Below are 25,129 nucleotides of genomic sequence, written 5' to 3' on the forward strand. Positions count from 1 at the left end.
CCAATGTCTAGAGCAGCACTATCAACAATAGCCAAAATATGGAAAGAGCTCAAATGACCACCAATCAATGAATGGATAAAGAAGATGTGGTATAGAGGCGCATGGGTGGCTCAGTGGGTTAAGCATCTGGCTTCGGCTCAGGTTGTGATCTCGCGGTTTGTGGGTTCGAGCCCCGCGTCAGGCTCTGTGCTGATGACTCGGAGCCTGAAGCCTGCTTCGAATTCTGTCATCTCCTCTCTCTGCTCCTCCCATGCTCATGCTCTGTCTCTCTGTCTCTCAATAATAAATAAACATTAAAAAAAATTTTTAAAAAAAGATGTGGTATACATATACAATGGAGTATTACTTGGCAATCAAAAAAGAATGAAATATTGCCATTTGCAACTACTTGGGGGAACTAGAGGGTATTGTGCTAAGCAAAATTAGTCAGTCAAAAGACAAATATCATGACTTCACTTATATGAGGACTTTAAGAGACAAAACAGATGAACATAAGGGAAGGGAAGCAAAAATAATATAAAAAGAGGGAGGGGGACAAAACATAAGAGACTCTTAAATATGGAGAACAGAGGGTTACTGGGGGGGGGGGGGTTGTGGGAGGGGGGATCGGCCAAATGGGTAAGGGGCACTAAGGAATCTACTCCTGAAATCGTTGTTGCACTATATGCTAACTTGGATGTAAATTAAAAATAAATAATTAAAAAACAAAACAAAAACAATAAAAGAAAAATAAACAAAAGTGTGCCTGGAAGGAATTTTGCCTCAGAGTGTAAAATGTAAGCAGCTCTGTTTTGCTAAGTCTTTCGGGACTCTAAGAATACAGCTCCCTTTTCTTTGAAAAGGCATTAAATTCCTACGAGATTTCTGAAGGTATTCCCAAGTCATATTTGATTTGATTTGCAACCATTTCAGGGTTACACAGTACTTATTTCCTCTTCCTAGTGTGCTCACTATCCCTCCATCCCCCCTCAGCTCAAATAAGAAACTAAGAGGTTTCTTGGGTGTGATGGCTCTGACCCAATTCCAATGTCATTCCTTCACAACTCCATTTTCCTTCTTGCTCTGTGCATCTCCTGTATATCTTTTTCTCTGTCAAACCAGTCTACGAGATTGCAACTTTTAAGTGAGTGAACATATTTTCCAGATTGTTGTTAAATTTCTAATTCTTTAATTTCCATACACAGTGCTCTGATTTGGGGGACCCTCTAGTGGCCACATCAGGAATTGTTTTAGCTAAAACGAATTTTCAAATGCACTTAAAAGATAAAGATATTAGACATACCATAAAAACTTTTAGAAGTGTGCTTTTCTGACTCCTAACTCAAGAGAGAAAAATAAAGCACTGAATTTGCCACTCTCCTTGAGAAATGCCAGGAAAGGGGCAAAGCAGCAAATCTATGGTAACACCGGAAAGATGGCAATGGCCTAGAAACTGTAAAAACTCTAGAAATACTATTTGGCTTACCTGTCATCTCCGCAACATACCAAGAAAAAGGTGAAGTAAAGACAGGAGCTGTTCGAGCCCCAGAGAGGTTCCAGGAACCAGGTAGAGCAATAGAAAGGGAAGGAGTGCACGGTGAGACAGCAAATTGAGCAGCTAATTTGAGTAGGCAGTCATTTCTGCGTTAAGAAGCCTTCAGTGCAAATAGGTCCCCACAACTGCAGCAGGGCTCCCATGCCTGACACCTAAGCTTACTGACCCTAATGTGGCTAGGTTGTCCCTGTACAGTGGTTGGTAATGTTGCTGGGGCCTGAGGCTGACCCCTCATGCGATGGAGGGGTTAGACAGTCTCAGCAGGACTATGGCTGTCAATAGACGTGTCTTTAGGTACCTAGACAGCGAAGGGACCAAGATTAAAATGTTTACCTTACAATTTACTTTGGGAAAACTCAACATCTTACTTTTTTCACGTTTCACAGACTTTCTGATATGAAATTTCTTTTGGAATTTACACATATTTTCACTTGCCGAGGGTGTATAAATTCAGGAAGTATTTAGCTTAAAAAAGTAATGTAACAGTTTATCTGAAGCAGATTGGTGGCCCATGAAGTCTTTTCATTAACCCTTTGAATAATAAAGGTTTAAATGGTTAGATCCTCATCAAAATCAATCTGGTCCATTGTCTTGTTTCTTAAAAAACAATTAGGTGTTAAGATGCCAATTTGCAATCATTCATGATATTCACTCAAGTAACTCGATCATACTTTCATCAAATAAAAACAATAGTCTCAAAGAGATAGCAATGCCCAAGATGAACACAGATTGACTAAAAAAAACCCAAAGAGGTGAGATTGGTGAAGAAAAAAACAATAAGGGGGCATTTAAGTTTTTAAATATGATGTGACCCAGCAAGGCCACTGCTGGGAATTTATATAGTGGAAACTATAAGAAGCAAAATAACTGTATGCTGCACTATAATTATTTTCATTTATTCTGTATTCTTGTAAAGTAGAAGTCAGCAAACTCTTTTAGAAAGGGCCAGAGGAGAAATGTTTTAGACTCTGCGAGCCATACAGTCTCTTCGACCTACTCAATTGCAGTTGTAGCATGAAAGCATGTATGGCTGTATTCTGAAAAAACTTTAAGGATCCAGAAATCTAAATTTCATGTAATTTGCACGTCACCAAATTATCTTGTGATTTTCCAATCATTTAAAAATGCACAAACTACGCCGTGCTGCACGGGATTTAGCCCACGGGCTGTAGTTGTGAAGCTATGGGCTGCAGCATCATTTTCATAAGGTTGCATAGCGTTCCATTTTCTTATTAAAATTTTTCACTGTCCTAAACATCACACAGTTTTGCAGACATTTACTTCCCTCTCACGCTACCTCGGAAATCAGATATGCTACCAAAGAGTAAATGAATTCCACTCAACTTCCTTAACACTGAGTCCGAATCTTAGAAATGAAAGGTGTATGGCAGTCACAAACTGAACTGCAAGAACAGTTCTTATTTATTCTGAAGTCTAGTCTCAGCTGATTATGATTTTTTAACTGTACAAAACTATAATCTCCTTTATATAAACAAAGTAAGCACAGCAAATCAGGCTAACATTCCTTCTGACCACTCTCCATCCTCATAGTCAATGTCCTCAGTTTCCACTAGACTTTTTCTATTAAGTTTACGTATTTTTAAATGTACATGGAAAATACAGTGTTAGTTTGACAATATTCAGTATTCCTTTTTCGGTAACATACAGAGCATGTTTTGACGCAGATTATCTATTTCTTTTCTGAGAAAAGAATTCCTTTTTTTCAAGTGATAGTGTTGGGTTTTGCTCTTTTTCTCTTCCCTCACTGGGAAGCTTGCTTAACTCATGAAAAGACAAGGAGAGCCTTTGTGTCTACTGAAGTGCTTCCCCTCAAGATTATAATGCTCTCCAGAGATGTTTATGAATGAATGCATTTTTGAGACACTCTGAGCAAGGGAGATTTTTATGAGAATCAAGGATTTATAGATTTTCCTTTATAATGAATACCAACGTATTTAAAATCTCATTTTCAAGCAGACTTTTATAACCTTACCCTTTTTTTCCCATCACCTTACTCTTACTCCCAGAGGATAATGTTTAAACTAAAAATCAAACAAAATGTGTAGTCAAAGAACCTATTAGTGATTTTTATATTGACATGTGCTCAGAAATGAAACCTTTCCTTGGAAAAAGTTGAATGGATTAGATGACTACAGAAATAAAGACAATTCTAAAAAATGAGCCTAAGAATTTTGGTAAGAACAGTTAGCCTGGAACAATTTAAAAGCATCTGACTAAAACAAAAGTCAAAGATACTACCTCTGAGATAAACATTTTAAAGATAATTATTAACGGTTACCGTAAATTGTGTTATAAATGGGTAATTAATTTTTTTAATGTTTTTATTTATTTTTGAGACAGAGAGAGACAGAGCATGAGCAGGGGAGGGGCAGAGAGAGAGAGAGAGACACAGAATCCAAAGCAGGCTCCAGGCTCTGAGCTGTCAGCACAGAGCCTGACGCGGGGCTCGAACTCATGGACTGTGAGATCATGACCTGAGCCGAAGTCGGATGCTTAACCTACTGAGCCACCCAGGCGCCCCAGTAAATGGGTAATTAATTTTTTAAAAATAGACTGCCAGGTCAAAAAAAATTACACTGTCTCAGGATGCATTAGTTAATATTTTATTAGAAAAACGATTTTTAAGGTAATACACTGTAAAAGTAATCTATCTGCTTAAGTTTTTATTATCAGAAATGAATTAATTTTGAAAGCAATTATATGTATGTGTGTTCACACTCACACTCACTCACATATACTCTCTCTCTCTCTCTCTCTCTCCACACAAAATATTTAAAATAACACTCAAATTTTAATGAATTAGGTCTTTACCAAATCTTATTAGAAGTTCTGGGGTGTCAGTAAACTCAGTTATCTGTTTTTGTTTCTCAAGGTGTTTCTGGATTCTTTTACCTATCAGTTTAAATATTACCTCTTGGAAAACGGGTCATCAATGCAAATGAAAAGTAATTTCAAATGTTGGGGTGCCTGGCTGGCTCACTGGAAGGGTGTGAAACTCTTGATCTTTGGGGGTTGTGAATGCCAGCCCCATGTTGGGTGTAGATTACTTAAAGTAATCAAGCTTAAAAAAAGAAAAGTAATTTCAAATGTAAACCTGATTAAAAAAATTAATTGCAATAGACTCTGAAACCAAATATAAATTAGTTTTGATAGATGAGCGTCTGGCATTATCATTACATCTTTTTTTTTCATCATATGAATAAACAATCAAAACAATCAAGACTCAACTACAACAAAATAATCATAGTTCATGTTTGGAAAATATTTACCTCATCCTTAAATCACTAGATTTATTATTTGAAATACCAAAATAAAATGTTTTACTATTTTCCATTTTTCAAGTCTGTATTTTAGAACTAACCAGAAAAACTATTCCAAATACTACAAATAATATAATCAATTTAATATATTTAGTAAAATCTGATATTTAAGGCTTTTCTTTCAAGTTTGGACAGTATAAGAATGCTTTAGGATAAGAAAAAAGCCATATTACATATTCAAAGGAAAAATTTCCCAAACTTGTCTTGTAAATTAATAAAGGATCTGTTAACTTAGCAACTTATAACAAAGCCAACAATGATTAAATTTAAATTGTTTTTATTCACATATATGGTAAATACTATCCTCTACTAAAAAAAGCAATGACATCGTCTTTCAATCTGTCAGGCTTACTAAAGAAATTCATGTATTTCTTTTCTACATCATGTGTTGACATGGCATAGGATGCAGGATGTAAAAATCAATTTAATTGACATTATTAAATAATTTTATACATATGCAGAATCTTGGATAAATGGTTAAAATTATAGATGAACATTAAATGTAGGTACATGGGTATTTCATGTACACCAATGGGTCTATCAGAAAATGTGTTTGCACTGATTTCTGGTAACAATTGGCTTTCTGTGAATGTTTAAATACCCAATTCCAAATCTTCCAGCTCCTGGAGAAGGGCTTTCTCTTTCTGAATCTTCTCCAACTAGAAAAGTTTCAAACAACAAAGTTATTAAATAGGAAATGAAATAAAGTAATTATTGGATCTTTACCCAAAACAACAAAGCAGAAAAAATTTGTAAAAGGTGTATTTCTGACATTTTAACAGATCCACTGGTAAATACAGATTTAAAAATACAGAGTAACAAGCTTTAATTTGTTGCGTGGTATAAATCAAGGGGGCAAAGCACAAATGCCGCCTTACTGCAACTCTGAGGGTCCAATAAATTTTCATTCTATACTTCGGCATCCCTCAGAAGGCGAGAAAGGAATAAAAACAGGGCAGTGCAACCTGAGATATAGGAAGGAAGAGAATCTTGTGTTTATCTACTATAATACATCGTCTTTATTTTCAGCAGCAATGGCCTTACTATGCCTCTTAGAAATCACGATTCTCTCATTTACCATGGTCTACATCCGGTCTTCCCCTGTGCTTCTCCGTTTAAGTATAAAAGGGTTTTACAAAATATATGGTTTTCAAAAGAAGTTTTTAAACTCATGTGCTCTTACTTGATTAAATGATTGTGTATAATAAAAAGGGAAGAGTGGTAGTGACTACACGCGCGAATGAAACACGTAAAAATGACCTGATTTTTTTCTAGCTGTTTTCCAGCTGCGGCTTGTTCTTTCAGTTGTTCGATTGCTTTCAGTTTCTGCAAACATCAAATATATTATGAGTCAAGAGGAAGGAAGAATAAGTAATTTCAGAATGCAAATTTTTTTAGTATCAACTCAATCACATAAATGGGAAAACTGAGTAAGGAGAATCAATTATCTCATCTTTGGATCAAGGATAGTCTGGTAAAATGCTAAGGTAAACTCTTTTTTTAAACTTAGATGTAAAACTAAACATGTTAAGAACACGGGATTTGGCAAATTTTCAAGTTTTCAAGTAATGGTATTATATATGTACGTGTATGTATAGACATACATGTATTCTTAGGTAAATATATCACTAACTTCACTGTTTTCTCTAGCACTCCACTGTACCTAGACAATGTCTGTGGCTTAAAGAGACCCTTCATAATGCAGCCTGGGCAGGCTCCAGAAACCCGATTTTATACCAGGGCCATCACCACAAACTGGCTGCAATTTGGCAAATTAATAAACTTCTTTTTGTCTCCGTTTCTTCACCTTTAAAACTGGGATAAATAGCTGTTCCCCCTGATCTCGTAAATGTCTAATGAAATACTGAGTATAAAATAGTTCAGCATATTTCTGTACAAATGGACCTTTTTTACTGCTCCAAAAATCAATAATAAAAAGACTTACAGCCTTTAGACATTTATGAATAGAACTGAAACCAGTGCCATTCCTAAATTATAGTATTTCATAGTGAGAAAGCAATAATCAGAGCTGCTTCTAACTTCTTAGATGCCTATCTTTATATATTTCTCATGTATGTCTTTTAATAAACACATCTGCTTTTTACTTAAGTCTCTTACTTTCTTTAGGTTCTTGATTTTTTTGTCTACTTCAGGGTCTCCAGAGGTTGACTGCGAGATAGTATTTCGTGGTGTGCTCTGTGGGGCAGGAGTAGGTGCCAAATCGGGACTCTTTTCATTCCTTGCTTCCTGCAGGAAATATTTTCAAAAAATCAATTTTCTAAAATCAAAACATTAAAGTACGTCAACCAACAGAGCCTTGATATATAAAATGCTAAAGCCAAAATGTGATTTTATCTTTTATACTACATTTTATGTCATTGATCTGAATTGAATGTCTCATGAAATATGCCACATTGTCCCATAACAGAAAGATACAATGCAGCTTAAAAAAAAGTATCACAGTATAAGGAAGACACCCAGAAGGTTTTTACTATGTAATTGTCATAGAGACTACTTTGCTAGATCTAAAATTTAAAGTAGCATAATAATTTGAGACCCATGTTGAGCACTGTTAGTGCAGAGCCTACCTGGAATTTTCTCTCTCCCTCTTTCTTTGCTCCTCCCTCCCCCCTGCCCCGCTCCCATGCTCATGAGCATGCACACTCGGTCCCTCTTTCTCTCTCTCTCAAAATAAATACACTTAAATAAAAAGTTATATTTAAAAAAAAAGATACTTCTGGAGATGAAATATATTAACTACAGAAGAGCACACTGATTTTTTTTGAAGCTCAGATTTTAGCAGACTATGGCTGCATAATGCAATTCTATACCTTAAAATAGTAATTGCCTGTCAAAACACGTAAGCAACCTAGAGCTGTCAAAATTCAAGCATTGCCAGCAAGACTGCCTTGTCCGAATCTCAAAACTATGATCGCCATGACTTCACGAACAGATACTCCTAGCTTAGCTGATCTCACCATCACTATAAGACATACACAATCATAATCTGTCAATTATGACACCGCTGTGTTTTTTCAACTATAAAATCATATAACAATCCACCGTTTTGGGTACTTCTGGTGTTGAGATTCCCAGCTGAATAATTTCCTATAGTAACGTAATACTGAGAAACAAAGTGGCTTTAGTATCGTGTCATTTCTGATCTCTCCTAACAAACGTATGCTTTCAGGGAGCAAACTGCACCACTTCACACAGGCTCCACCAAAAGGGTCTACGACAAGTAACGTTACTACACAATCCTATCAGGGTTTCAGGTTTTAAGATCAGGTCGTTTCCTCGCTTCCTCATTTTATTTTATGGAACTATTCAGAAATTCACAGGCAAACACAAAAAGAAAGATATTCTGGCTATTTATATCTAACTCCAACTACATTTTATAACGGAATAGTCAAGTCTTGAGGACTAGAATCTTTAAACTTTGAGGCTTAAACTAAGCTAATTTAACTGGTTTTGTTTGTTTTGTTTTGAAAAGATTGGTGCCCCAAATACCTGTTTTGCAGCTTTCTTAGCCTCATGCTTCCTTTGATTTTTCAGGGCTGTTTTTGATAATGGCTTATCATTTCCTGCTTGTGGTTTCATATTCTGAGGTGGTTCCTCCTCATGCTGTGGAAAAGTAAAATAAATGACTGTGAAATGCAGTCCATGTTTTTAAAAACAGGCATCACAAATCATATAATTTTGCTAGTGTGGAATAAACTTATTAAATTTGTTTTACAATCACTGGCAAAGAATATTTCAAAATTCTTATTAGTAACAGGCACACTCCAACTGTCAGGATGGATTTAATAAGGATCTTCCTATTAACTGATATATGGTGTCTTTCATTTATACAAGATCTGGCAAAATTCACTTCAGTTTTGCTTCAACAATGGAACTTTTTTTAGTACCACTATGACACATGATTCTTCTGAAAGTAGATACTAACGGTAGCTCCTTCCGGAGTCTTTTTGGATCGGACTACTGCCAACAGAAACCTAGTTGCCTCATTTGTTTTCTCTGCACAAAGAATTACTTGCTAGATCTTTATATGCAAAATCAGAGATTAGAAGATTAAAAATGAAAGCAAATTGAAAAACTAAAACAGACTAGAAGAAAACAAAACAAGAGGGGTGACCAACTGCATACTTATAAATCCAGTATTAACATAATGAAGAGGCATATGAAAAACTCAATGACCTGTCAGACTATACAATAAAAACACATCATCATTTCCATCATGAGATATTTATATAACCATCCATCAACTATATTCTACAACAGAAAGAGGGTGAATTAAGGAGTGGATCAAGGAGAAATTTGTGGAAACTCAAATGTTCTCACCACACACACACACACCCCACAGTGAGGTGAGAGATTCATTAATTAACTAGATGGGAGGAATCCTTTCACAATGAATACATCTAACAAATCACCATGACAGACACTTTAAATATCTTACAATTTCACATGTCAGTTAATTTCAATCAAAGAATACACACATACAGGTTTACGTTATCTCCGGAGCTGCTTCAGGCAACATACAGGATACATGACAGTATGACAACTTCTTATCAGGTTCATCTACTCAGTGATTTCCCTCTAAACTGCCGTTATCTTAGCGGTAACTGTCTCTTGGACTCTATCATTCTCAGCACATCAAAAGAACCAGATCTCCATGAAGGTTCTTAAGGACTAGCTCTCAGATCCATGTTGTACTTAAAAGTGCTATAAGGAAATGGGCAGGGTCAAACATTTAAGATGACGGAGGAATAAATAAGAAATCATACCGTGACTTCATCTTAGCTGCATGAACCGTAACAGGTCATCAAAGTTGTGTGTGCATACATGTTCTACTTGAAGCAACTGAATATATGAGAACCCACAATTGTAGAACAGATTTGATGGCACGTCTCTTTCACTTTCTTATCTACACAGCACACAATGTTAGTTGAGACATGGCTTTATTTGCCGAACATTTGTTTTACACATCAAAATTCTCTCAATAGTGGGCTCTCCTATAGTACTTTGCTTTGGATAAAAAAGTTTCTATTCATGAGAACTCCAGGGAAATGACAAAGCAATTACAAATGATGTAAGAAAGGATAAGTTACAAGGCTATTCCACAAGGCTCTTATCCACAAAGGATAAGTTACAAGGCTCTTCTACATTATGAACATAACGTAGCCATCAACAGGCTTTCGTTTTAGACAAAAAGAAAAAAATATCCACACAGCTACTACGGATCATGAGCTTTTCTGGCTTTAGTACTGTGCCTATCGTATACAATTTCATCCATATTAATATATTTTTTTCATCTATGTCAATTACAATGGGACTGTTTTAATGAACACATTACAACACTGAAGGGTGATTTTGGAAGCCAAGAAATACTTAAGTATAATTTATAGGTGAGTTTTTATTTATAAAAAAGTTTTTTCTTCAGAAAGAGAATCTCATCATTTTTTTCCCCTTGTGATACATAACCATCCTCCTTTGTGAAGTTATTTACTAGAATGTCTTTGTTTCTACTAATTTCTTAGCAGTATTTTTTTTTTTTGCCATTTAGGTCATTTCTAGAATTTGATACAAACAAAAAATTCTCATTAGCCTGTGGTTCCTCCATTTAAAATCATTTGATAAAATCACATAATCATCATGTTACGTACAAAAGCAAAAATTTAGTGGAAATCTTAAATGGTAAAACAATTTTGGTTTTAAATGTTCTTACTAAGTTTTATCACTATTTTCAAAGTATATCTTTCTCTTCCTCCCCCTATCAAAACAAATGAGTTTTATGGATCAAAGAATAAAAATATACAGTGATTCGGAATTTAGTCCTCTTGTGCTTACAGATATTTAGAAAGCCAGATATGTTGAGGTCACTTCTGTTTTTATCTTAGGTAAGGAAAATTTCAATATAGAGGGAAGACAATCCAAAGTCTACTATATCCTTTGTTTTAATCTATATACAAATATCATAAATGGGCTTAATTTGTTCATAAGTTTTTATGTTTTTAGTAAATGATACAACAGAAATGTTTAAACAAAACATTTCAATGAAGTCATTACAGACCACTGCTAGATTTTGTGGAGGAGGAAGGGTTCCTCTGTTTTTGTTTTTGAGAGGGTTAGGAGTGGTACAAGGGAGGCATAGGAATACTTATCCTTTGAACAAGTGTTGACTTCCCTGAGTGGCTAATAATTAAGTGGCTGAATATCCTCATTTACTTGAACCAGTTTACACTTACTGTATGGTCACCTTTATAATACCAATAATATTGTTGTTCATTCTTATAGAACAACTTTATTTCTTAACATCATCACAGAGACTCAGATCACTAATAAATGTTTCCCCTGAGCTCTGAAATGCTCACATTTTAAAGATCAGAATGTGACCAATGCTCTAGTCATAACTTTACAATACAGATGGGAAATGACAGCCTAAGGAAAATAAACATGTTTTGTTTGACCAACAGTGTTTTAAAAATCGAGCAATTTTACATAAGCATCCAGACTGGTTTTGTCTTGAAAAATCATTTTGGCAAACTGGGCCTAAATCTCCTATGGAAACAATCAGCTACTGCTGTGCGGTTGCTATGGCCTTTAAAGAGGGCATGATCTCTTCCTTCCCCCATTCTCTCCCAGTCACCAAAGCCTTACATTACCAGCCTAGCCTGACAGGCATGTGAATTTGAGCCCATGATGTCTACAAAGGCAGCATGTCATACTCCATTATCTTTCTCACAAATGTAAAATGTGAACTGTTTTAAATGGACTACTCTGTTAACAATGTCAGCTGTTCCCCATCTTCAATGGTAGGTCCTCCATGATTTCTAGAGTTTATATTCTAATCAGGTGCTAAGTAACACAAGAACATACATGAGAAAAAGGTCTCGAGAATTCCACACACTAAAAAACCTTTTCCTACCAAAGTAGTAAAAAACGTTACTTACTAGTTTGGAATTGGTGATTGGTTTATTTCTTAAAGCTGGAGGTCTATAAGCTGTTGCAACTTTAGGTTCTTCACTGGGTACATCACTTGGAACTGCTTGGTAAGTTATCGTTTTTGCTGGAAATATTCCATCTAAAAATGGCTGCCAAGAAACCTGCCATAATTCTGCATTTGATGGCACATCATGCTTGTGCAAGACAGAGCCAGTATAATGCCAAATCTTATACCCATTATTAACACGTAACCTGGGAGCACATGTGGCTGTTAAAATATGCTCACCATCAGGGCACCAAGCAAAATACGTAGAATCAGAGGCCACTGGTTTAGAAATAAGTTTGTAGTTTTTAACATCCCACACTTCCATTTGTCCCCTCAGATTTCCAAACCCAGCTAGTACTAATATATGTCCATGCGGGCTATAGTAGGCTGCATTACGAGGACCAGTTCCGAAGTCAAAAACAGGATCACATTTCAAGTTGAAAATTGTCGCTTTGGCAGGCATAAAACCATAAACAGCACAAAACTCAGTAGAACTAGAATTCCAAACGACATCATAAATGGGGCCATTTTTTGCTAGAAAAAGAATATAAAATCGAAATTAGCAATAAAGAATAACATGAATACAATATTTATTAGCTGAATTACAATTGTATAATACTCATAAACATGTCAAACAGTAAAAAAAATCCAACAATTTCAAGATACGTTACAATTAAAATATTTTTATATGATATACTATGGATACTGATGTATAACCATAAATTTATTTAAGAACCTCTAGGGAATCTAAATTTCATTTAAACATTTTGGCAATGTAGGCTCAAAGACACACGTTATTATTACTATTACCAAACTAGTTTTCACTGGAAGAGGTAATGTGGGCACACAGGAATAAAAATACACATTATATAAAATGATACACCACACAATAAGTTCCCCCACACAAAGGCAACACTCTATTCCCTGTATATACTTTCAGAATAGTTTTGTTGAAATTAAGCATCTCTCTTAACCATACACATACACATACACACACACACACAGTTCTTTGTTGTTACAGTTAGTACTCTATCTTGGAGATGTTTCCATATAAGCACACTGAGATCTGCCTCACTCTTTTCCAATGGTACTGTATTCCTATATATTCTCAACTGTGAGTGTACACAAACACATCTATAGGAGTGAAACTGGCTGCTCAAAGGTACATACGTTTAGTTGGTAATGTGCTACCAGACTGCCCTTCAGAGAAGCTGTACCATTTTATATAATCAACAGGTTTTTTTTGAAGTTTATTTACTTATTTTTTTAGTAATCTCTACACCCAATGTGGGGCTCGAACTCACAACCCCAAGAACAAGAGTCACATGCTCCTCTGCCTGAGTTAGCCAGGAGCCTCAACAGTGTGTGAGAGTACAGATTTTCTCCTCATTCTCATTCACACTGTGTAGTTTCATACTTTTATCTTTGTCAAGCTGCGGAGACAAAAATTGTTGTCTTGCCTTCCTTTCTGTTCTTTTATTATAAACTGAGCACATTTTAATATACTTACACAATCTTATTTCTGGTTTTGTGGACTATTTTTTACTGTCCCATGCCTATTTTTCTCCCCAATTATTGGCTTTTTATTGATTTACTTGATATAGCAACAAAATTCACTTTTCTCATACTCATCCCTTTTCCATCTAAATAAATTTTCTCCAATCTTTTGTTTGGCTTAGTTTATGGAATTTTCTTCCTCCAATGTAAAACTCTGTATTTTATACATTCAAATTAATCACTTTTCCCTTATTAGTTCTGCCTTGTTAGAAAATCTTTTTTCACTTTTTTAGGATTAGAAAAAAATCAACTTTAGAACCAGTTTACCTAGTTTATAAAAACGTACCGGCATTTTAATTTTTAGGTTAATTTGGAGAGAAATGACATCTTTATAAAATTCTCCTTATATAAAGGAGAATATAAAAGGTCACATTTTGTCCCTTAGAAGTTTTAAAGTTTTCTTCCTATTAGTCCTATAGATTTCTTGCCTTTTGTTGTTATGCATTTCCTTCTATTATGTTTTTTAAGTGGCTATTTATACTGTGACTTCATCTATATGTACAGAGATGATTCTGTTTTTCCTCCTTCAAAAGTGTACATTTATTCTTTTGATATGTTACACTGACAAGGTCCTTCAGGATGTTAAATTATAGCGGAAAGAGGACATCCTTGTTTCCTTTCTGACTTCAGAGGGAATACATAGTTTTTTGTAAGGAAGTTTATCCTACTCCTACATGTTCAATTCAAAATGAAAAACCAGGGAGTTGCCAGAGTTTTAAAACTTATTCTACAGTTAATTTAGCTCATCAAAACAAAAGATAAAATGGTGACATTCCTCACACTCAGTTCTGAAGGAGTGCTACACTCACAAGACCAACTCCCTGTCATTATAAGTTAAATAAGTCCCCAAAGAGCTACTGCAATGAAATTAACCTCACTCAGCAAGTTCCCCACTAAAGTGCTGGCGTAACTAAATTAATTGGATTCTGTCAAAATAATGTATGTCTGGGGATGACTTTAAGTTTATTAATCAAGAGGAATTTTACCTGAAAGGTTATTAAAATATGCGAGTTTTATCACTTGAACAAGAATTTAGATTGCATCATCTTTATGGCCCAGTATTTTTTCCATTGTTTTAGCATAAGAAGACTATGGGAATACTCACGTAGCTGCACGACAGCGCTTTCTCCGTTCACTGCAATGTAGTGCAGCGTTTGTTCTCCGTAGTAGGACGCCCCTGTCTTGTCAACGTCTGTACTAGCTATTACTAACACGGCAGTAGCTAGAACGGAAAAAACTTTCATTAGATTTAAAACACAATTTAACCTGATGCTGATAAGAAAAATTTTTTAAATTTAACACAGCACATGTAAATTTTCATTAAATAAGCATTGATATTCTTTTTTTCTATATACATATAGGAATATAAGCCTCAATGAATACTTGATAAATGAGATAAAATGTATTTATCATACCTTTTTTATTCCATAGCATTGTAACTTTATCAGCTTTAAAGAAACTTTTATTAGCTAAGGCTGCATGAGGTCCATCAAAATTGGGGTACTGATATAATCTAACAAATGAAGGTGCACCCTTACTTCCTGGAACATAGACAGCCACCTGAAATACACATATATCATCGTCACTTAATTTTCTGAGGCATATAAACTAAGATGGACATGTTTTTATAGTCACTAAGCACTAGGAAAAGGTTTAATTTCCTAAAATTCCATATGAACAAAGACATAGAAATTACCTTGTACGGTTGGGGTCCAGGTGATAACACAAAATCATTAATTTTTTGCAAATGCAATTTGTTTGCAATTGTGTCTAAAAAAACAAAAAGCAAATGGTGTTGGAAGAATGAAACTAATAGGAACATGATAAATTCTGAATGTATTATAAACGATTAATGTAATGATATAGTAATACTGCTCATTGTAGTCTCATGAGTAGACTCATGTGGAGTGGGAACAACACAGACCTACATTTTAATTTCTACCCAGTCATTTAGTAGCTGGGTGACCCTGGGCAAGTAATGAGATTATACATCTAATCCCACTGATTGATTATAAGAACACAGTGCTCTTTCTTATATAAATGGTGCCACTAGGTAATCAAATAGTAGATGGGGGAATTTCTCTTTATAGAAGTAGTATAGCTTATAAATGAGAGGGTAGGGAGGAGGGAAATCACCAATGTGCAACCAGTCATGAAATAACAGATCAGCTAATCCTACAAAATTACAGACAAGAAGACACTATGTGCTTCTTGATAAAAGAACTGAACACTGCTTGTGAGGCAGACTTGTCCTCATCTCCCCAAAAAAGAGAATCTGAAGCTGACCAGTTCTAGATGCAAATAGCTATTTAGGGGACAGATGAACATGTTAAACTATAGGACAAGATACAATAGCAAAATTCAACTATGAGAACATACATGACAAGTAACCTTGTTTCTTAAATAATAAATCTCAAGGTGGGGGTAGAAGAGATGGACAGGGAGCCTATAGCTTAAAAGAAATTTAAAAGAGGGGTGCCTGGGTGGCTCAGTTGGTTAAGCATCCAACTCTTGATTTCAGCTCAGATCACGAGCTCACAGTTCATGAGTTCGAGCCCTGCATCAGGCTTGGCACTGACAGTGCAGCGCCTGCTTGGAATTATCTCTCTTTCTCTCAAAAATAAGTAAATAAACTTAAAAAAAAAAGAAAAAGAAAAAGAAAGAAACCTAAGATTCTCTCTCTCCCTCTCCTCTACCTCTCCCCTGCTCACACACACTCTCTCCCTCTAAATAAATAAATAAATAAGCTTTAAACAAAACAATAACAAAAAATTAAAACATTTGCAATTATCAGAAATTTGAACACTGACCAGATACTTTATATCTGTGATAATGGTATTGTGGCTATTCAACAATTAAAAAGCCCTAGTCTTCAGAGATACATACTGAGATGTACAGGTAAAATTATATGATGCCTAGGATTTGCTTTAGCACAGTAAGAGAGATATTAGGTGGAGAGATGTGTGGATGAGGTAGGATTGGCAATAGGCTGAAAGTTACTGGGACTAGGTGTCTACTTTTATGTTTGAAATTCCACACAATAAGACATTTAAAAAATTTGTATCAAAGAATTTCAATAGTAACTAAACTCCGAAAGAGGTATGCAAATGCCTTAATAGCAATTATTAGATAATAAAAACTTATTATAAAAACAAATCTTTGTTAGAATTTCTTCAGTATTTAGATTTACAAGAGTTATTCAAATGAATTAATAAAACAACAATTATTAACATATTAACAGTATTTAGGAAAACCCTATGATGCCATATAAGGCAACAAAACTGTATATACATTTATAATAAGTGATAAATTGATTTCATAAATCTTTCCATACTAAAATTGTTGTTTTCAAAGAAGTGAACTTCATTGTTAACATTTCGGGCACAGATAGTTTCATCTTCTGACCAAGATGGACACCTACGTTGAAAGAATATGAAAAAAATTTAGACACGTGTAACCTCACATGTTAACCTGTTAAAGTTTGTGATACGCTTACTATTTAAGAAAAATACTTATAAATATGATGTCAAGTCAGTTCCTAATAGTTTTAGTTAAGCATTTGTAAAAGAAAGGTATTGTTCGTTTTCATCCAAATATTAAACAAAAGAAAGATCAAGTTTTTACTCTATTACATTCCCACGTATTCCAGATCCTTAAAGATCTAGATGTTAGTCTAACAAGTTATCTTCTAAACTAGTACCTGAGAAACAATATTACACAATGAAGATATTTAGAACATTTTGTAAATAATTAGCATTTTAAAGCATTTATTTACCAATTTTGCATTTTTTTCTGAATGAAAGACTTCAAACATGTACCAGTTTTCACATCGTAAAGTTGTAGGTTGGGTACCCCAGCTGTGCCATCTTTAGAAGCTAAAAGAAACACAGATGTCTTTGCAATAATTGTCTCCTAACGTTAGTAAAAAGAATTTATTCTTAAAACAACTTTCAACAAGATTATAAAGATCAAGTAAAAGAGTTGCTTTAAATCAACTTTCCCTTTTGGGTTTAATCTCTATTCCTAAAGCCATGACAAAAGTTCAGCATTTCTGAAATGACTTGATTACTATAGATTTTAAGAATACTTAAAAGATTTGTTTATTAAGTGTGACATGTTAAATGGATTAAATTATCTTATTATGAAATCAATCTTGTGTCTCTAAGTCACACACACACAGTTACACAAACTATTCATGAGTCTCAATTTCCCATTTATTTACTTGGAAAAAGAAGATTCATTCAAGTCTGTCTCTTGGAAGAACCAAGCTAGAAGGTTTATAACCAAACAATGAACTATTATCATGTATTTAACTCAACACTGCCCACACTATTAAAACATTTTTTTAAAAGCCCCTATACCCCGAGTGTTTTCTTACTCATCTATGAAGTGCAGCTGTATAAAATGTTCATATAACATACCATCATATCGTTAAATGTGTTAAAAAAAAATGGCACACCATCTTCCTATTCTTTGTCATATCTTACACATTTCTTACATGTTGCGTCTATTGAACTTCCTCTTTGATTTACAATGATTATTTAAAATGTTTTCCATTTAAAGGTCGTTATTATTCTTAATTTTTGAGATTTTCTCCCTAAGCAACCACTGATGATTCACTTTCTAAAATTCCCCTTGAGCTTTTTCTTTTCCTCTATCTCACGATAAATCTTTTCACTAACTTACTGTACCTTGAAATTACTTAAAGTACATTGTATTGGGGGAATACAAGATTCATTGTTGAATAAAGATTTTCACAAACACTATTTACTATCTAAAGATTAATTGCTTTCTTAAAAGGTTGTAAACTGTCTCTTTTTCCCCCCTGAATTGAACTTATCTTGTCAATATTCTTACAATTGGAAAATACTTACTAGTGTAAGGCTGCCACGTTGCCAGGACAGTGTTTTTTGGCGAGAACTCAAGGCAAACTGTCTTTGGGAGGTCGAAGGAGTGCCGTAGTCCCTTGTTAGTGACATTGATAATATTTATTCTGGTTTCAAAAGAAATTACTTCAGCAATGAAATACTGTTTTAAAATAGCCAGCACTATCCAAAACATTCATACCTCTTTTCAAATACAGATCACTGTAAAGTGGTTGTTTTCATAAAAATCAATTTTCAGGTAAGTTCTAGAAAACATCCAATAAACACCTTAACAACAACAACAAAAACCAAGTGTATGTTTTGCCAAAAGGCCCCTATGTAAAGCTGGTACTGGGGAATACAGAATTAGCAGAAGGATGTAACACATGATTCTACTTTTAGCTGAAAAGAAAACAACAGGCCTTTAAGTGGACACAGAGCTAACCTACACATAAGCTGAGGTGTACTAGACTAAAGCAAAATAGAAGTGCTAGGCCAAAAGTATTTTTTTCAATTTGACTAAATGGAAGCTGTAGCAGTTGTGAGATCAATAAGGACGCTTTCGATGTCTATCAAAATATCAGAAGCCATCTTCAAAAGATAAAGGTAAAAGTATGAATCATCATAATACGATAATGATGAAAATTACAGCAATTGTATAATAAAAGCAGTTTTCCATTTTTTGGATGCTTTCTATGAACCATGTTTTGCTCTGACCACTTTATGTACATTTTCTCATTTAATCCTCACAAGAGATTTGTAAAGTAGGTATTATCATCTCCATTTTACAAATGTTAAAAGTGAAGCTTAGAAAAAGTAAATGATTTATGATTTGTCCAAGATCATACGACTGATAAATGCCAGAGCCAAGTTCTAAAGTTTCCCAAGTTCTAAAACCAGTTTTGCCTGACTTGTCTTATGTACTCTTTGGGGGGAAAAATATATTCCATCTTATTTTAGAAATTGCTAAAAAAAAAAAAAAATTGCTTAAAGTTACTTTGTTCTATTCAAGTTTGGGACACTGGTTTAGGATAAGCAGAAATTGCTAAGAGTGAACGATTACTGCATATTGTTTAAACACAACACACACACACACACACACAAATATACAAGATTCTTTAAAACTTACTGTAAATTACATATTTTAGAATTACATGAAACTTTCTTTTTTTTGGTTTTTAATAGCCTTTAAGAGTTATTCTTAGTTAAAAATAAAGAGTATTTATTTTAACTAAAAACCTCACATATTTAAAGAAAAATCCGTTATAGTTTTTGATTAACTATGACCTCAGCAAAGCCACAATCAATACACTACATCTGTTTCTCTTGACCTCAGGAACATTGTATGTTGTTGTGGCCATAGCAGTTTAAGGAAATAAATGCTAGAACCAGGTATAGAAAATACCTATTAAAAAGATGGACACAACAAATGGGCACAACAAAGGGTTCAGGGGCACCTGGGTGGGGCTCAGTCGGTTAACTGTCAGACTCGATTTTGGCTCAGGTCATGATCTCACAGTTCATAAGATCAGGTGCGCTATCAGCACAGAGCCCCATTGGGATTCTCATTCTCTCTCTCTCTGCCTCTGCCCAGCTTTCATGCCATCTCTTCTTTCTCTCTCAAAATAAACAAGCTTAAAAAAAAAAAAAGGTTCAGAGTTGAATCCAATAGAAAGCCAAGTAAGGATACGAAGTATAAAAAATAATTAATAACTGTGAAGGTGAAAACAGGCTTATTCAACAAACTCTAAGCTAGCAAAATAAGGGATACTTCAAAAAGATAATAGACAAGAAGTATGGTATGTCCCATTAAATAGTGAATTTCTATGAGCTCATTACTCATAGTATAAATTACAAGATAAATTTTAAAAAATAAAAGTCAAACACCCACAATCAGTTACACCAAAAATAAGAAAATTTGAGAGTATGTTCTTTGAGACTGAGATTAAGACTGTCTGTTAACATTGTGGATAAGGACCCAATACGATTATATTCCTAATAATTTATGAGTAGTATGCTTATTGGATTCAAAAACTTAAAAAAAAAGAAGTAAAAAACTGATTAACATAAAATTACAAAAGCTAATTCTGTCAGGTACTTACAGTCATAAAAAGTGAATCATCTAATTCAGCACAATCTTTTCAGCATTAATTTAAAAAATCACGTGTTTAATCCAATCTGACCTGACAGTTGAAAGACTTCAGCTTATATTACCACTGTGTAAAAACCAACATTTAAAATGTACTTTTTGGGGGCGCCTGGGTGGCTCAGTCAGTTAAGCGACCGACTTCGGCTCAGGTCATGATCTCGCGGTCCGTGAGTTCGAGCCCCGCGTCGGGCTCTGTGCTGACAGCTCAGAGCCTGGAGCCTGTTTCAGATTCTGTGTTTCCCTCTCTCTGACCCTCCCCTGTTCATGCTCTGTCTCTCCCTGTCTCAAAATTAAATAAAACGTTAAAAAAAAAAATTTAAAAATAAAATGTACTTTTTGTATTAATGTATGCGTTTTTCCCTTTTAAAAAACCTAACATATTACATCTGGTAAGAAACAACAAAAATAACTTTAAACCAAATTACACATATTCAGGCATTTTCCTGGTTCTTTGCCTGAAATGTAGTGCCTACAGAAAAATTAAAAATGAGTGGTTTTCTTAATACAATTATGAGTACTTAATCAAAATACTTACTTTTTTTGCAAAACCAATTTTGTGATCTGATTATTTTATGTAATATAGACTATCCTAGACATACTTTTGAATAATTTATAAAATATTTAAATAATACTTTTATATACAATAAAACTCACAGTAATAAGCAAGCAGTTGCTACTAATTTAATAGCAAAGATATAATAAAGTATCTAAATCTAAGGTAAACAAGCAAAGAGAGTTATTATCTAAGTGTTAGCACAGAACTTAAGAAATCCTAACTGATCACTTAGAGCACTATGTAAAAAAACCTTTCAGCTTCTCTAGCATTAAATTAATTGCCCCTTACCACACATTACTTTTTAATTCTAAGAAACTAGATAAGTCAAGTCATGGCATATAAACAGAAGCTAACAACTTTGGAGGTGTTCTATGGAAGCTGCATTTCAGACAATACCTAACTACATCATGACATTAAAAGATGGACTTTATTAACGACACCCAAACATGTGTTATTCAAATAATGCCAGTTATGTTTAAACTGATGACACATAAAATGTTATATAAATAAACACTAACTTTTCTCCGTTGCCCCAGGCAAACAAGGTGCCATCCTTGCTAAAGGTATAGACTTTGCAATTTTTCCCAGATTCCCTGAAAATGACAAGAAAAAAAGTTTAATAAGCATGAATACTTTTTAAAAAATCTGATTAAAAATTTACAATCTTATCACTAATTTAATGATTATGAACTTACATAAATTTAAGAAAGTAATTCCATAATGCTTTAGTCTACCAAAATACCTTATCTCTTAAAACGCAGTGCCAACAACCACTGCAAAGTAAGGTGGAAATCGATGTTACAACAACAGATCAATCTTAAGGAGAAAACAGAGCCCTTTTAGGTGAATAACTGGTTTGTGTGAAAAACCCAAAAATGTAGGTGAACATGGAAGTTACAAGCTATCAACCGTGATCTTGAGGGCTGACGGATTTCAATATAGAGACTTTGTGAAGAATGTCCCAGACCACCTGCATAACAAAACAAGTGTGGCTACAATATCCTGAAGTAGACAAGAAGTGTCCTGGATTTGAAGGAAAAAGATCTTCCATCGATTTCTGATGTGCAGAGACGGAAAGTATAACAACGGTAAAGAGGATCTTCACATTAAATAAGTGTGGATGCAGGATTCTCTACAAAAACAGACCTGGGGAAATCAGACTTCTTGGCAATATTCTATCCAGTGGTCAGAACTCTAAGTACTGTATCTCTCAACAGGAGAAGGCTACTACGAGTACATCTCACAGTGACAATCAACACCCAAACAGAAATGTGTATGTGGGAACATGTAAATGTCCGTAAGTGTAGTCACATAAAACCAGAACTTCATAGCTAATGAACATCTGAATTACTACGTAACAAGCACTGAGAACTGACCAGTACGTCCCCCTTAAACTGGATACTATCTTTACATTAATTCATCCGAAGATGACCTTTGTGTTTCTGCATCACATAATAATGGTAGCTTGTACTCAGCTTGTAGTTACTGAAATATCCTTTTTTGCCCTCTTTTCACATAAACAACTAGACCAAGATGTCCCCCATCCTACACTTGTACCGCAACTTATTTCTGAACCTAAGGGCAGACTGTGCAGTTATCCTTATTAATTCCACCCAGGCTTTGGCCTATTAATTAGTTCAGCCTACTGAGATCTATTTACATCTTCATTTTCTCTTACAAAACATTAGTCATTTCTTACAGACTTATGTAATGTATAAATTATAAAACTTCATTCTTAGCTATCCTCTAAATTCATGATAAGAATGTTGAATGAGCTTTGGACAAGATCATATGGCTCACCAATATAGTCCTTCCCTCAAACTAAAATCAATTCATTAATCAGCTGACTTTACCACCATGCCACTTCGTCTCACATAAATAATAACAATAATCCTTACTATCATTTAATACCCAGTCCTTGGATATCTAGGTTTTGAAAAGCTCCTCAGGTCATCCTAATGTGCAGCCAAATTTGAGAACCACTCATCTAAAAGCTTAACTGGCCATAGGTTTGTTTTTTGTTTGTTTTGGTTTTGGTTTTGGACCTTCCTAGAAGTTAAGTATCATGTAGTTCCCATTACTACCCACCAGGGGGTAGGTCTCCTGGTGTCTCCTTGTTCTACCCTCAGTGATGCTGAGGCTGTACTGGACTCTTTAAGTGCCTCCTCGGATTCACCCTACCTTTCCTGCTCCCAGTCATCAGCTATTCAATGAAGAAACCTGGCCACCTCATGCCCTAACACCACTGGTTGTCTCAGACTCTCTAGGAGTGAGGGCCACATTTCAGCACGGCTTCCACTATGCCTAGTGAAGTAGCAGGAAGAGGAGGTGACATTCAGATTCAACCTGAATAGACCAAAAAAGGCTCTGGCTGTACATACATTTCTTACCCTTCCTCTCCACGACTGTTCTGAGGCACAGTGGTTCATTATAGCCTCTCCGGAGACATTCTGCATGACCAAGAAACCTGGCTATATTTTATGAATCTGTGGTCAGCTCAGTGCACTCCACGTTAGATTTACTTTCACTTCTTCCTTGCCTTATTCCCTTTACCCCTCATTCCTGCTGCCTTGGGATTGTACACCCCACTGAAGTGCTTGCAGCACAAAAGCTCTGACACAGACTTGTTTGCTAGAGTAGTGCTTTTCAAATATTAATATGCATACAAATCACCTGAGGGTCTGGTTAAAACACAGATTCTGATTCAGTAAGCTGAATCAGGGACTGAGATGTTATACTGGTTCAAGGTGATGGCAATATAGCTGGTCTTGATACTTCCTGTATCATGGTTCTAAAGAACTGGGTCTAGTAAAAAATTGGTCGACAGACTTAGGTGATGTCAGCCTGATTATAAAGTTCCCCATCCATAGTTCTTCTAACAGGCTCAGCATCTTTTGATGATCATTTACCCAGATCAGTGGTTCTCAAAGCAGGGTCCCTAAACTTGCAGCTTTGGCATTACTGGGGAACTTGTTAAAAATTCTAGTTCTTGGGCCCCACCCCAGATCTAATGAGTCAGAATATCTGGAGAGGAAGCAGCAATCTGTGTTTTAACAAGCTCTTCAGATCACTCTGATGTATGCTAAGTCTGAGAACTGACACAAGAGTTCTTTAAGATTACAATGATTATCTAACCCCAATGTTACTTCTGTATTTATCCACTGGAATTCTCCTCTAAATAAGTTTTCCTCATCAACAATCTGGATACTTTGAAAAGCCGTCTGTATGGGAAAGACAAAATAAATGCGTGATTTCTTCTCTTGATTTGTCAATTTTCAAAATAATGCGCAAGGACCCCATCAACCTCCAATGCTGACCAATAAGATTTGGAGAGAGAGGAATTTGGGGGCGAGTGTTTACATACTTGAATGTCTCAATCCTTTTAGTCATGATTCTTTCCAATGCTCAAATTGCCTCATCTTAAGTTGCTGTGAATGCCCTGAAGTTGCCTCTTGTGACTCTTCAACAAAGCCCTGGTAATCTTTTATAGCTTCCTTGCTTTCTGGACCAAAATGTCTCTAGCTCAACTCGTACTGTCTTCTGTACTAGACCTGGAATCAGTCGCTTCTTCAAGGAACGAGTTCCTGTTACTGAAGAATGGTGTTTAGAGATCATAATCTGTGAGACAGGGGTATTCACTGCTACTACCTTATCACTGCCCCTTAACCTTTTTCAGTGGACATTACTAAAAAATACAAGCGTTTTTATGAAAAGAAATCATGAGTTCATACTGACATATGCAAGTCTATCCCTTCACCCTTAGGCTGAAAATCTTGGTTTCTGAGGATGTTAATGTAATTGTTTTATCCTGTAATAGATTTAAAATGACAATATCAATTTTCTGTTGCCAATAAAGCTACTGAATGCATTTAAGAATTTTGAATGTCATCATATAGTTATGCCACCAACTTAATACTTTTATTCGTTTTTGGTTTAGCCTTTTTATTCTTTTTAAGAAAAAACCATATCTACATCTATCGATCGTATTTCCTTCCTTTCTTATACATTTGTCATTCTCTGATTTCACGAAGACTGTAGGCAGAGGTTTGACTATCACATTTGCAAGTTTTTCTTCATCCCCTAAGATAAAATTCTTCTAAGTCAAAGGCTTCAACACAATTATACTCGTGTCTACA

At 35.0% G+C, this 25,129-nt stretch overlaps 1 protein-coding gene across 1 annotated transcript in view; it reads right to left on the bottom strand.

Annotated features, from left to right (window-relative positions):
• Nucleotides 1-5,135: 5,135 nt before the first annotated feature.
• The window catches only part of EIF2A (eukaryotic translation initiation factor 2A), a 30,175-nt gene continuing 10,181 nt past the window's right edge, over nucleotides 5,136-25,129 (bottom strand). Inside the window, exons 3-14 of the mRNA XM_042903710.1 lie at nucleotides 21,512-21,586; nucleotides 18,298-18,416; nucleotides 17,199-17,298; nucleotides 16,758-16,840; nucleotides 15,120-15,193; nucleotides 14,839-14,983; nucleotides 14,529-14,645; nucleotides 11,829-12,400; nucleotides 8,386-8,499; nucleotides 6,994-7,122; nucleotides 6,136-6,201; nucleotides 5,136-5,534 (exon numbers count right to left, since the gene is read on the bottom strand). Of these exons, the coding sequence (XP_042759644.1) occupies nucleotides 5,469-5,534; nucleotides 6,136-6,201; nucleotides 6,994-7,122; nucleotides 8,386-8,499; nucleotides 11,829-12,400; nucleotides 14,529-14,645; nucleotides 14,839-14,983; nucleotides 15,120-15,193; nucleotides 16,758-16,840; nucleotides 17,199-17,298; nucleotides 18,298-18,416; nucleotides 21,512-21,586 (1,660 nt within the window). The 3' untranslated portion in view covers nucleotides 5,136-5,468. The remainder of the gene's footprint in view (nucleotides 5,535-6,135; nucleotides 6,202-6,993; nucleotides 7,123-8,385; nucleotides 8,500-11,828; nucleotides 12,401-14,528; nucleotides 14,646-14,838; nucleotides 14,984-15,119; nucleotides 15,194-16,757; nucleotides 16,841-17,198; nucleotides 17,299-18,297; nucleotides 18,417-21,511; nucleotides 21,587-25,129) is intronic.

The sequence above is a fragment of the Panthera leo genome, chromosome C2, assembly GCF_018350215.1.
Source record: "Panthera leo isolate Ple1 chromosome C2, P.leo_Ple1_pat1.1, whole genome shotgun sequence".
Taxonomy (NCBI): domain Eukaryota; kingdom Metazoa; phylum Chordata; class Mammalia; order Carnivora; family Felidae; genus Panthera; species Panthera leo.